General features: G+C 37.3%; 1 protein-coding gene across 1 annotated transcript in view; it reads right to left on the bottom strand.

The window, feature by feature from the left end:
• The window catches only part of DNAH11 (dynein axonemal heavy chain 11), a 349,268-nt gene that overhangs the window by 213,726 nt on the left and 120,270 nt on the right, over positions 1–15,272 (bottom strand). The window contains exon 30 of the mRNA XM_053218315.1: positions 14,060–14,293. Coding sequence (XP_053074290.1) covers positions 14,060–14,293 — 234 coding nt within the window. The remainder of the gene's footprint in view (positions 1–14,059; positions 14,294–15,272) is intronic.

Consider the following 15,272-nt stretch of genomic DNA (forward strand, 5'->3'; position numbering starts at 1 on the left):
GAGAATTTCTGGGCAGAATATTAGCAAATGAAATCCAGCAAAAATACATATACACATATATAAATGACAATACATCATAACCAAGTAGAGTTTATTTCAGGAATGCAAAACTGGTTTAGCATTCAAAAATTCACCACAGTGACAGAATAAAAGAGGCAGACACACAAATAATCTTAACAGATTTGAACAAGTTCAAGGTCTCTTCAAGATAAAAATTCTCAGTAGGCAGCAATAGAAAAGTTCTCTATTTCAGAAAGGGCATCTACAAAAGCCTGTAACTACTATCATATTTAGTGGTGAAGATTTAAATTTTTCTTCCCTGAGACTGGAAACTGGCCAGAACGTCTGCTGTAACTACTTTTATTCAACATTGCACTAGCGGTCCTAGCCAAGTCAGTAACTCAAGAAAAGGAAATAAAGGGCAAAAAAGAATAGGAGACAAGAAGTAAACCTGTCATTACTGACAGATGATATGTTCAGGGACACAACAAAGCCTATGAAATTCTTAAAAAAAAAAAAACCTGACTAAAATTAAAAAGCGAATTTGGCAGAGTCCTAAGACACATGGTGAATATTGAAAAATCAATCTTATATACCAGCCACAAATATTAGGAAAGAAAAATTTTAATTGATTAGAATATGTTTACAGCATCAAAACATATAAACTATCTAAAAGTAAGTCCAGCAAGAAATGTGTAACACCTTGACACTGAAAACAAGAGAAATATTTTGAGAGAAATTAAAGACAACTTATGTCAAAACATACACCATGTTCTTGGAGAAGACTCATCATGGTTGAGATATCCACCCTTCCAACATTCCTATTTATACTGAATGTCATTCCAGTTAAAATTTAATTAGGATAAAAGATTAGGCTTCTAAAAATAAATACACAATATGATAATTTATGTAGAAATGAACAGAACCTAGAATGATCCAAAAATTTTTGGGAAAAAATTAAAAATAGAACTAAGTTGGAGGCTATATATAACATGATTTTAATGCTTACTATAAAGTTACGGTAATTAATACAGTGTGGATTTGGCATGAAAACACAAAAATAGAGGAATGCAACAGGGCAGTCTGGAAATAGACCCCTACGTATATACTCATTTGACTTTGACCAAGGTGCCAAGTTAATACAATAGAAAAGAAAAAGATGTATGGATCACAGATCTAAGTGAAAAAAAAACCATAACCATCAATCTCCTAGAAGGAAACAGGAGAACATCTTCGTAACACTGAGATACACAAGAATTTCTTACAAATAACAGGTATCGAGCAAAGAAAAATTTGATACACTATAAACATTAAAATGAAAACATTCTATTCCCAAAACATACCATTAATAAAATGAGCAGTCCATTCATTTCCTGACAAAGGAATTGCAACCAAATAAAGAAATCCTCTAACCAACAATAAAACGACAAACATCCAATTAAAAAAAACAAAAAACAAAAAACCTAGGCAAGTTATTTGAACAGATACTGCACAACAGAAGATACAGGAATGCCAATAAACATGTGAAAGGTTACTAAACATCTTTTTTTTTTAATTTTAGAGAGAGAAAGAGTACACACAAGCACGCATGGGGTGGGGCAGTAGAGGGAGAGGGAGAAAAAAATCTCAAACAGGTTCCAATTTCAGCACAGAGCCCAAACAGGGGCTTAATCCCACAACCCTGGGATCATGACCTGAGCCGAAATCAAGAGTAAGAGGCTCAACCAACTGAGACACCCAGGCGCCCCTCAACATCTTCAGACATTAGAGATAAGCCAATTGAAAGCACAGTGATACAGGGGCACCTGGGTAACTGAGGTGGTTAAGCACTGAGTCTTGATTTCAGCTCAGGTCATGATCTCACAACCATGAGATTGAACCCTGCATTGGGCTCCATGCTAAGCATGGAGCCTGCTTGGGACTCCCTCCCTCCCTCCCTCCCTCCCTCTCTCTCTCTCTCACTCTCTTTCTCTCTCAAATAAAATAAAGTTAAACACACACACACACACACACACACACACACACACACACACACACACACAGAGTGAGAGACTCTTTCACATCCAGCAGAATTGTGAAGACTGATGACGCCCAATACTGGCCGGAATATGAAGCAACTAGAATTGTGTCACCTTGTTAATGGGAATGTAAGAATGGAGAACTGTCTGGCAGTTTTTTTTTAAATGGGTAAACATATACCTTTCCTATGATTCAGCCATTTCACTTTTAGATACTTTACCCAGGAGAAAGGAAAATATAGGTCAAAAGACTTGGATAAGAATGCTCCAAGCAGCTTTAGAAACAGTCTCCTCAAACTGGAAACCCCAGGGTCAATCAACAGAATACACAAAGCATGGTATAGTTATGCAATGCAATTCTAAGAAACAAAAAAGAAGGAACTTCTAATACATGTAACAACATGCTTGTTAAGAAATGAGACGGGTCTGAGATCTTACTCTACTTGCATGCTAAAGTCAGCCTGGCAGACATTAAGGGATGCTGGCAGAAGACACAGAGCCTCTGAGTCACAGATAAAAGAGGGTTCATTAGAGCAATAGTATTTAGTATCAAAGTATCAACATTTACACCAATTCCTGACCCCCAGCTTTTCAAGGATAATCCCAAAAGAGCCACATAAGGCTTGTGAATGCTGTGAGCTGTGTCATAGGAGAGGAACCTTGAGTTTAGGGAACCTAAACTTTTCTAACAGACAGTAAGCATGTCTGACCTTTGCCCTGGAAGATTTTATCTTTATTTTACTGGAGAGTAAGCCAATCTGCCCTTTGCTCTGGAGAGAAACACTGTCTTCTAAGGATGTTTGTTATACAAACATTCTTGTGAAGATAGTCTAGAACAAAGGCAATAAGTACCTCTGCTCAAAAAATGTACAAAATCTGAGACCCACAATAGATTGTCTTCCAACAGTGTTAAGTGAAAACTCCAGACCAAAAAAAGAGGATAGGTTAGTTCATGAGACTGTCCAACAGATTTTCTCTCATATTTTATCAATGCCTGTGTTTTGCAATGTTTATTAGCACTCTGTAAAATGAATAAAATGATTTTCCATTTTTTCTACACTCTAGAAGAGTTGATATATAATGGTACTTTTATTTTTTTAAACTTCTGATGAAACCACTGGAGCAGGGCTCAACTTAGGGTGTGGGTATGCAACTTCAACAACCTTAATTACCGTTTCAATTATTTCTGTAGTTACTTGTCTACTCAAGTTTCTACCTCATTTAAAATCTATTTCAGAAAGAGTGTTCATGGAGAATCACCTGTTTATTTTAGGTTTTTGACTTAACATTTAGCATAGAATCACACATCAGATCATATGGTCTTTTTAAAATCTCTTCTCCTAAGAAGTTATAGTTCCTTTCCTTTGCCCCCCCCCCCGACTTTTTTTTTTCTTTCTTCTCTTAACTTGCAAAAATTTATTGTTATGGTCTACTCAAAGAAACAATTCTTGGATTAATGGATCAGAGTGGACTCACATGGCATATATCAGTAACAAAACTCTTTTTCTCTTATATCTCTCACTGTAGAGATTTTCAGTTACTTCAGTATCTGTTCTACAGATGTAGCCAAAGTAGCCACTAGCAAAATCTGGCTCACTACCAGTTTTTATAAATAAAGTTTTATTGGAACCCCATCATGCCTATGTATTTAAAAATTGCCTATGATTTCTTCCCTACTGCAACAGCAAAAATGAGTAGATGTGAAATACACTATACAGCCCAGAAAGACAAATATTTCTATCCCATCCTTCAAAGAAAAAGCTGCCCAACCTTCCTTCTACCTGTTAAACTGGATGCTGTCTGATTCATGCATCATGGAATAAAAGCCTACTAGATTGGTAAATTATGGCAAATGTTTCTTTTAATAGAGAGGAGAGGTAGAGAGTATTGCTCTCCTCATGGGTTCCTGCTATATTAGAAAGCACGAGGCTATGAAATCACACTTTTATAAAGAGGCAAAAGCAAAAACTTCTGTCCAGTATACACTGGGTAGCTTCAGGCTTCAGAGGCTTTCCCTATTCATGCACTAAGGTAAGAATACTATCAACATCGTATTCAATTGCTTTTCAAAGAATTTCTCAGTCAATGACTAAAAATGAGGCCAAATATTGGCCTTAAGAAGCAAAATCAGAGTTTCTTCCTTATATACATTATTTAGTCCTTGTGGGGGGGGGGGGATGGATTGTTTCACATCACTTATCTTGAGTCCCACTGAAAGAACTCGGGGTCATGTCCCAGCACAGTAATAATTAAGTTTTTCAAGTCCAAAATGTTTCCACTTCTTTGATGATTTCCACACAGCTTAATAATAAAGGAAGAGTAAAAAATCTTTCTTACCAGCTCCCAAGCTGCCAAAACAAAAGACTTTTGCCAAGGAACCCTCAAAGCTGAGGAATTAAATTTATTCTATCTGTAGTATTTTCAAAGACTCTGGCAAGGCAAGGATGTGTATCCAAAATGCAGTATTTTTGCCTTTAATCCCAACATTATCTAACATAAAATCACAGTATGTCTAAAGGAAAAAACAGAGGTTAAAATAATTAGTTAATTTGTCTCACTACAATTTGCAGGTGAGGACTAAGCAAAGAAATTACTTGTGCAGGTAGATCACTAATTACAGCCAACTCTGATCTTAGCTGTAAAATGAAACTATTTTAAAAAAATAACGTTCATTTTAAAAACCGCTCACAGTGTTAGCACAAGTAATTTTAATTAAAAACAAACTCCAGCAGATGGTTACATCCATTTTTAAATAGAGAACACTGAAGAGGTTTCAGTGTAGATGGGCACACTTCTCAGGAACCACACTATAGCCTCGACCATATTCACATGTTAGCTTCTCTAACATGCATATTAGTATCAGTTACAAAATTGAAACACTGTATTGAAGGCATCTGTTGGCTGGTCTGTCAAACATTTCAATTTGTACTGGAAGTGTTTCATAATTAAGCAGATAAACGCCTTTTTCATCAACCTTCTTCACTGCTTCTCCTTCAACATGAAAAAGAAGCATTATGTAACTCTTAAAGTAAAAAAATTTTAAACTATTTTAAGGGAGAAAAAAAAACACTAAATTCTGTTCATTACTGGAATACGCTGAAGCTCCTGGGATATGACCACCTTTAGTTATAAGAATAAAAAGAATCAACTTGATGTTGCTGACAGGATAGAGAGCAGACACTTCTCATACACTGATACTGGGAAGTTCCATTTGCACAATGTTCCAAAGGCTTAACTGAGTTATACTCGGACCTAGCATTTTTACTTCTGGCAGTTTATCCCGAAAAAATAAAGAAAAATATGTGCAACATGTATGTATGTACGTACATACAAGGCTGTTTACTGTAGGATTGTTAATGGTAGCCCAAATTTAAAAAAATAACCTAATGGTCCGGATTAAGTAGTAATAATAACAACAGATACTCTGCAACATACGGGATTAAGATGAATGAGCAACTCCTTTATTAACTGCTTTATTTTAAATCAAGCAAAAATCCACTCATGTGCCAAGTCCACAGTCAAACGAGGAGGAGAAGAGGCTGGGGGGCAGGGTGTGTGTGTGATAGTCCCTGATGCCAGGAATGTGCCTCAAAAGGCACAACAGTAGAATGTAGCTAATATGCTAATACCACAGCACCCTAAAGTGGGATCTGCGTAGAGATTCAAACATCCAGAGACTGAGGTTTAAACTGCTACACGGGAACACATTTCTGTCTCTCACACTTCCTGAGCAAGGCTGGGAGTTGGAATTGAGACCCTGACATAGAATTGAGATCCTCAGAGTCGTAGAGAGTCTAATAAAGGACTCTAGAAAAACTCAAACCCCCCAGCTCAGAGAAGCAAGATGAAAGCCTGAAATATCTTGGGCTTTTGGAGAGGAAAAAAGTCCCCTACGAGATATCAAAACCTCAAGCCTATGCCAAGGGATCTAAAAATCCTAAACTGAGTAATCAACCACAAAATTAATCCAGAATCCACAAACCGGTGGAAACCTAGAAGAAACAAGAACACACACGATAGAGACACATGCTCTCTCTGTGGCACACAGAATTCCTACAGAGAAAACAAACCTAGATAAACTTAAAAATGAACATAAAAAAACCAAATTCAATTTAACAGAATAACCAGCCTTAAAAGAACTAGCATTAGAACAATCTAAATCAGACTATTAAAAAGGTCTCTTTAAAATAATTGAGACAAAAAATAAAAGCCATGCTGAAGAGATTTTTAAAGAACTAAAAAGAAATTTGGGAAATTGAGATATAATAATCAAACTTAAACTGACAAAAGGAATATTTATATTGCAATGTTTATAGGTACAGATTACTGGCATGTGCAATTCCCTTTAAAATGAATGATAAAAAGAAGGTGGAAAGAGGGATCTACAGAGGGGTGGATGAAGCACAGACAGCATGATAAACTAAAATGTTAATTGCAGAATCTTGGTGTTAGGTTTGCAGATCATTACACAATTCATTTTTTTTGTAGATTTAAAATCTTTATGATAAATAAATCTTTATGATAAATTGTGGGGGTAATTATGCATCACGTCAGACACCATTGTTATTGCCATTTTCACAACAGCAACAATGGCTAACTTAAATTTTGTCCAGCTCTTTGTGGGGCACCTGGGTGGCTCAGTTGGTTGAGCATCGAACTTCAGCTTGGGTCATGACCTCATGATCTGTGGGTTCAAGCCCTGCATCAGGCTCTGTGCTGACAGCTCAGAGCCTGGAGCCTGTTTCGGATTCTGTGTCTCCTTTTCTCTCTGCCCCTCCCCCGCTCATGCTCTGTCTCTCTCTCTCTCTCTCTCTCTCTCTCTCTCTGTCAAAAATAAACATTTAAAAAATTAAAAAAAATAATTTTGTTGAGCACTTTTAAATGGTGTTTTAAATACATTAACGTAATCCTACCAATACTGTGATACAGGTGCTGTTATTATTACTGTTTTACAGACTATGATGTTGAGGCACGGAGTGGTTATTTAAGACACCCAAGGCAACACAGCTAATGAACCACAGCGAATGAGTTGACATTTTAACGTACATAATCTGGACCTAGATTCTTTTTTCTTCATCATCAACCTATAAGAAAAAAAATATTAGTGATGTGGAGGACAGATTCGAAACATCACCTGAGCAGGTCCTGGTTTGCTCAGATGGTAGGGTACACAACTCTTAAACTGGGGGTTGTAAGTTTGAGACCCATGTTGGATGTAAAGATTACCAAAAAAATAATAAACTATTCAAAAAGTTACCTAAAAAAAAGGTACCTAAATTACAACACAAATAATGCAGAGTTTGAAAATATGAGATAGAGGTTAAAAGACAGGAAGGACAGCATGAGAAACCCCAACATACAGCAGATTAAATTGTAAATGAAGAAAATACAGCAAATAGAAAAAGGCATCGATCAAACAAAAAATGGAGGGAACTTTACCAGAATTGAAGACAGACATGTAACTGAAGATTCAAGAAGTTCACAAAGTCCTTAGCAGGCTACATTTTAAAAGCAGTGGTGGGGGGGCGGGGGTCAGGGGGGAATCTACAACTAGATACAATAGAATAATACATCAGAACCACAAAAAGAAAAAGATTATAAAAGGAACCAAAGACCAAAGACAGATTGCTTATGAAGTAAAAATAATTTGACCTAAGTATACAAAAACAATGATGGGTACAAGATAATACAATATTTTTAAAGTTCTGAAAGTAAGTAATTCTCAACTTAGAAATCTAGGCCTCAGGGTGCCTGAGTGGCTCAGTCGATTAAGCGTCTGACTTTGGCTCAGGTCATGATCTCACTGTTCCTGAGTTCAAGCCCTGCGTCTGGCTCTGTTTTGACAGCTCGGATTCTGTGTCTCCCTCTCTCCGCCCCTACCCTGCTTATGCTCTGTCTCTCTCTCGCTCTCAAAAATAAATGGATAGTAAAAAAAATTTTTTAAAGAAGAAATCTAGGATTCAAATATGAAGAAGGAAATCAAAATAAAGGGATCAAAAAATTTCCTACTTATTATCCATCACTTCACAACCCCCTAAGAGATACATTATAAGAAGAAAGGAATTGAATTTCAAAATAAGAAATGGGGTTAAAAAAAAAAAAGAGCAAAGTCACTGCTAAATATGTTGATAAATCTAAGATTTAAAGTAACACAAGTAGGGTGCCTGAGTGGCTCAGGTCATCATCTTGCGGTTTGTGAGTTCGAGCCCCGTGTTGGGCCCTTTGCTGACAGCTTGGAGCCTGGAGCCTGCTTCGGATTCTGTGTTTCTCTCTCTCTTTGCCCCTCCCCCGCTCACACTCTGTCAATCTCTCTCAAAAATTAAAAAAATAATAATAAAGTAACACAAGTAAAGGTTGATTAAAAAAAATTAAACAGCAGCATATAAAATAGGACATGGAGATCAGAATAAAGGTTTGCAATGTCCTTGTGAGGAAGAGGTAAGATCTATTAACAGTTAACTAGAACACAAGCACACTGAAAGGAGGACCTTCACTGTTGGAACCACAGAACCTACAATAGGGCCGCCTAAACACTCAGACTCTCAGACTAGACCCAGAGGAGGCAGGAAATAATTCTGGTATATCCATATAAAGGAATACTATTTGGTGGTTTTTAGTGTCAATTTATATACATATATAATTTACAACAAGCAAAAAATGTAGATAACATATTGAGTGAAAATATAAAGTAGTAATGTTTGAAGGTAAAAAAACAACAAACTATTTTTTCTGTGTAGATTTAGATATATGGATATATATCAGCACAAAAATTTATTTATATAAATAGCTAGGCAATGACACACACACACACACATGCTTGTGTGTTTATACAGAGGGAGAGAGAGAGAGAGAGAGAAAGAGAGAGAGAGAGAGAGAGGTGTCTACACATTCACATAGAAAGAGAGAGACTAGGGCACCTGGATGGTTCAGTCAGTTGGGCGTCTGACTTTGGTTCAGGTCGTGATCTCAGGGTTTGTGAGATCAGGACCTGTGTCGGGCTCTCTGTGCTGCCAGCTTAGAGCCTGGAACTTCTGTGGTTCTGTGTTCCTCTCTCTCTGCCCATCCCCCACTCATGCTCTGTATCTCTCTCCTTCAGACATTAAAAACATTAAAAAAAAAAAAAAAAAAAAGAGAGAGGAAAAACTTTTGATGTCTCTGTACCAAAATGTCATCCATGGTTATCTATGGGAAGAGAATCTGTGAATGCTATGGTTAAGTTTTCTAAACATTATTTTCCTTCATTCTCCAGAATAGATCACATACTGGGTCACAAATCAGCCCTCAAGAAGTACAAAAAGATCGAGATCATGCCGTGCATATTTTCAGACCACAATGCTATCAAACTCAAAATAAACCAAGAGAAAAAAAATTGGAAAGACTAGATATACTTGGAGATTAAAGATTATCTTACTAAAGAATGAATGGGTTAACAAAGAAAGTAAAGAGGAAATGAAAAAGTACATGGAAGCCAATGAAAATGATAACATGACAGCCAAAAACCTCTGGGACACAGGAAAGGCAGTCCTAAGAGGGAAGTACACAGCAATGCAGGCTTTCCTAAAGAAGGAAGAAAGATCTCAGATACACAACCTAATCTGACACCTAAAAGAGCTGGAAAAAGAGCAACAAATAAAGCCCAAAACCAGCAGAAGATGGGAAATAAAGATTAGAACAGAAATCAATGCTATTAAAAAAAAAAAAATAGAACAGATCAATGAAACCAGGAGCTGGTTCTTTGAAAGAATTAACAAAGTTGATAAAACCAAGCCAGTTTGATCAAAAACAAAAAGAACCCAAATAAATAAAATCAAGAAATAAAGGGGAGAGATTACAGGCAACACTGCAGAAATACAAACAATAAGACTAGAATGTTATGAGCAATTATATGCCATAAATTGGGCAATCTGGAAGAAATGGACAAATTCCTAGAAACATATAAACTACCAAAACTGAAATGGGAAGAAATAGAAAATCTGAACAGACCTATAACCAGTGAAGAATTTGAATCAGTAATCAAAAATCTCCCAAAAAACTAGAGTCCAGAGCGGGAAGACTTTCCAGGAGAATTCTACCAAACATTTAAAGAAGGGTTAACACCTATTCTTTTCAAGCTGTTCCAAAAAATAGAAATGAAAGGAAAGCTTCCAAACTCCCTCTATGAGGCCAGTATTACCTTGATTCCAAAACCAAAGACCCCCACTAAAAAGAACTACAGACCAATTTTCCTGATGAACATGGATGTCAAAATTCTCAAGATATCAGCCAACTGGATACAACAATACATTGAAAGAACTATTCACCATGATCAAGTGGAATTTGTTCCTGGGATGCAGGGCAGGTTAAATATCTGCAAATCAATCAATGTGATACATCACATCAATAAAAGAAAGGATAAGAACCACGTGATCCTCTCAGTAGATGCTAACTAGTTGGATTAGTTAACAATCTCTCTTTTTAATTTTTTTAATTTTAATTTTTCATTTTTTTAATTTTAATTTTTGATGCTAACTAATTTGGATGTAAATTTTAAAAAATAAAATTTAAAATTTAAAAAAATCCTAGAAGAGAAAATAGGCAACAACCTCTTTGAACTTGGCTACAGCAACTTCTTACTAGACAGGTCTCTGGAGGTAAGAGAAACAAAAGCAAAAAGGAACTACTGCGTGCCTGGGTGGTTCAGTTGGTTAAGCATCAAACTTCAGCTCAGGTCATGATATCATGGTCTGTGAATTCAAGCCCCACATCGGGATTCATTCTCTCTCTCTCTCTCTCTCTCTCTCTCTCTCTCTCTCTCTCTCTCTCACACACACACACACTCTCCCTGTCCCTCCCCTATTCACACTCTGTCTCAAAATAAACAAACAAACTTTAGAAAAATGAACTACCGGGACCTCATCAAGATAAAAAGCTTTTGTACGGTGAAGGAAACAATCAGCAAAACTAAAAGGCAACCGACAGAATGGGAGAAGATATCTGCAAATGACATATCAGATAAAGGGTTAGTACCCCAAATCTAGAAAGAAGTTATCACACTCAACACCCAAAAAACAAATAGCTGTGAGGAAATGGGCAAAAGAATGAGTAGACACTTTTCCAAAGAAGACAACCAGATAGCTAACAGACACATGAAAAAATTCTCAGCATCACTCATCATCAGGGACATACAAATCAAAAACACAATGAGATACCACCTCACACCAGAATAGCTAAAATTAACAATTCAGACAATGACAGATGTTGGCGAGAATGCAGAGAAGAGGAACCCTTTTGCACTGCTAGTGGGAATGTAAAATGGTGCAGCCACTCTGAAAAACAGTGTGGAACAATTAAAATTAGAAGTACCCTACAAAACAGCAATTGCACTACTAGGTATTTATCCAAAGGATACAGGTGTGCTGTTTCAAAGGGGTGCATGCACCCCAATGTCTATAGCAGCACTATCAACAATAGCCCAAGTATGGAAAGAGCCCAAATGTCCATCGATGGATGAATGGATAAAGAAGATGTGGCATGCATATACATATATACACATACACACACACACACACACACACACACACACACACAATGGACTATTATTTGGCAATCAAAAAGAATGAAATCTTGCCATTTGCAACAACATGGATGGAAGTAGAGTGTATCACACTAATCAAAATTACTCAGAGAATGTCAAATATCATGTAACTTCACTCATATGTGGGATTTAAGATACCAAACAGATGAACATAAGGGAAAGGAAGCAAAAATAATATAAAAACAAGGAGGGAGACAAAAAAGAAGAGACTCTTAAATACAGAGAACAAACTGAGGGTTGCTGGAAGGGTTTTGGGTGGGGGGGATGGGCTAAACGGGTGATGGGCATTAAGGAGGACACTTGTTGGGATGAACACTGGGCGTTACATGTAGGGGACGAATCACTGAATTCTACTCCTGAAATCATTATTGCACTATATGCAAACTGACCTGGATATAAACAAGAAAGACAGAAAGACAGAAAGACAGAAAGAAAGAAAGAAAGAAAAGTTATTTTCCTTTTTCAATCTATACTTTGTTCATCAAAAAAATACCTAGAAACACATTTTTTAATGTTTATTTAGTTTTCAGAGAGTACAAGTAGGGGAGGGGCAGAGAGACGGGGACAGAGGATCTGAGGCCGGCTTTTGTACTGACAGTGAGCCCAATGCAAGGCTCAAACTCACAAACCACAAGATCATGACCTGAGGTGAAGTCGGGGGCTCAACCGACTGAGCCACCCAGGTGCCCCTTCTTTTTTTTTTAATTAACACTTTTAAATCTTTTTTTAAAACGTTTATTCACTTATTTTGAGAGAGAGAGAAAGCTTGAGCAGGATAGGGGCAGAGAAAGGGAGAAAGAGAATCCCAAGTAGGCTCAACACTCAGCACAGAGCCCAACTCGGGACTTGAGCTCATCAACAGGGAGATAATGACCTGAATCGATATCAAGAGTCAGAAGCTAAACTGACTGAGCCACCGAGGTGCCCCATACTTTCTTCTTCTTAATTTTTAATAATAAACATTAATAAGAAACCATGAAACTGAAAATAATAAAGTTGATAGAAGAAATATCCATAAAATATCATTTACGGTCTTAAGCAATTGAATATCCTAATAATCACACAAAATGATACACTGGAAGCAAGGAGACCATTAAATGAAGTGAGGGAAAAATAGAGGAGGAGGATCTATGTTGAAAAATTTAAGTCTGAGCAATGATCGATTATACCTGAAACTTAAAAAGGATATTGTAACTATTTTTAAAAATTCTTACTTCACAGATAATGAAAATACTTACAATAAAAGCACAGATATCAACGAATTAACCAGAAAGGTATTTTTATAATAAAACCATAATATAATTAATTGCAATTTAATTTACTATTAAGGTTGATGAAAAAAAAAATTAACTACTTAGCTTCCTCATCCAAGGGGCAGCAACTAGAACTGTAAAGCTCTTGACCCTAGGAGGAAACCAGCCACTTTTAAAAATCTAATCCTGTAACTTCAACCAATGCCCTAGTTTCCTCAAGATGATTATCAAGAATATATTCCTCCCCAAAAGCAAACAATACAAAAACTCTTTTAGTAACATAAACAAATCAGGTTGTCTCCACTCAAGATTAAAGCAAAATTAAAAGAAATAATCAGCACCCTCTAAAACCTAAAATTCCTGAATGTGTTAACGTTACAAGTATCCTTCCCTCTCTGAATCTGTTTGATTTTTAAGGGACTGAGTTACAAGTACTGCTAGGAGGACCAGTACTGGAGAGACGTGGAAAGCATTCTGACTTCTGCTGCCCCTGCCTGTGTTACTTACACATTGTACGACACCGGGCAAGTTACTTAATATCTCTCGATTCACACTTGATCCACTCAAAACAAGAAGGTAGACACACTAATGTTTAAATACCTTTCAAGCCTAGTATTCCCTTAATCTAAAAGCCGACAGAAAGGCCTTATCTCTGAATTGTTTCACAACTATGAGCTCACCTTAAGATGGGAGGCTTAAGTAGAGGTCATAGCCTAACTGGGGTGAATAACATGGAATTCAAAATAGGCTGTTTTCCAAAATTGCTCATCTGTGACTCATAATTAACCAAAACCCAAAATACATGAAAACATCTGTCTTTGCTGAACAGCCCTCCATCTTTCTGAGTCATTCAAATCATGTACATATTTTGTAATAAATACATCATTAGCCTAGATGAAGAGAGTCCTACACAGAAGCAAAGAAATAGGCACAGTATCTAGGTATCTGTGACATACTAGAGCTTTGGAGGATAATGGATGAGATTTTTTTTAACCCCTGCAGCAAACTAGAAGGATAACACAAAGCTAGAAAATTAAAAAGTTAAACAACCGATTACTGAAATAGTCCTAGCACAGTGCCTGGCACACAGAAGGCCCTCCATGAATGAATGAATGAATGAATGAATGAATGAATGAATGAATGAATGAATGTGTGTGTGTATGTTTACCTCTTCAAGTCCCGTCAAGTCTCAAAATTATAAATCTATAAAATACCTGTTTTTTATGGAAATCCTTTAGGGCCGTTTCATAGCCTTCCTCCAGCCTACTGAAGGCTATCCCTACATCTGTCGTCCACCAGATCTGCGAGCTTGTTAGTGCAACTTGAGCAGGGAAATCGAAGATCCACAGCTCCCTTGGTTTCTCCTCACTGGCTGCTATGGCTTCTGTGATGGAATGTCGCACAGTTTCCTGCATAGTGTGTTCAAGCTGCAGCAGCCACGTTTCCACCTTTCGAAGCAAAATGAAATGATTTAACACAGGCTGAACTACGGAAGAGGGATAATTCCATCCTCCAATGAGCTCAAAGGCCATGTGGACGGTGGGGCCTAGGGTGGACTTATTTTAAACCTACAGAGAAAACTGGAAGAGGCAGAACACAAATGGAAGACGAACAACAACGGATGAAGTCCTTCCTATACGAACCTGTCCTCTCCCAGGATAGCGCTCATCTCACCTGCTAGAGTAACTTTCTGCAGCCTCAATACAAGTGTTCTCAACTATCTGTCTCTCAGATGTGAAGACAAGGGGGTTCTGGATCGAGATCCCCTGTAGTAATGCACAGTGTTCTGAGAAACCAAACATCACAGCCATCTACAGAGTAATACGCTAGAGTAAGATTCTAGAGCTTTGGGAATAATGGCAGATTGATTTTTTAAAAATGTTTCTTTTTTTTTTTTTATTAAATTTTTTTTTTCAACGTGTATTTATTTTTGGGACAGAGAGAGACAGAGCATGAACGGGGGAGGGGCAGAGAGAGAGGGAGACACAGAATCGGAAACAGGCTCCAGGCTCTGAGCCATCAGCCCAGAGCCCGACGCGGGGCTCGAACTCCCGGACTGCGAGATCGTGACCTGGCTGAAGTCGGACGCTTAACCGACTGCGCCACCCAGGCGCCCCTAAAAATGTTTCTTTTTGATAATTTTTAAATATACTGAAAATTCTCTAAAATCCTCCTATTTCTTACTCTTAAGACAAAGTATTTTCAGCAAGTGTCTTAATTATATTCCCTACTGGCTCTCATCTTCACACTTGTCAAAAATTAGACAGCAGGAAAGTGTAAGAGAGAGGACAACTGCTGACTTGTGAAAGTTAATCTTTGTTTTAAAAAAAACCAAGTTTATTTTGCCCCCACAAATATATTTTACCCAGTTTTCTATTATGTTCAAATATGCTTTGTTATATTTACCCGCATGTGTTTCCATGGGTG

The sequence above is a fragment of the Acinonyx jubatus genome, chromosome A2 (genome assembly GCF_027475565.1).
Source record: "Acinonyx jubatus isolate Ajub_Pintada_27869175 chromosome A2, VMU_Ajub_asm_v1.0, whole genome shotgun sequence".
Classification (NCBI taxonomy): domain Eukaryota; kingdom Metazoa; phylum Chordata; class Mammalia; order Carnivora; family Felidae; genus Acinonyx; species Acinonyx jubatus.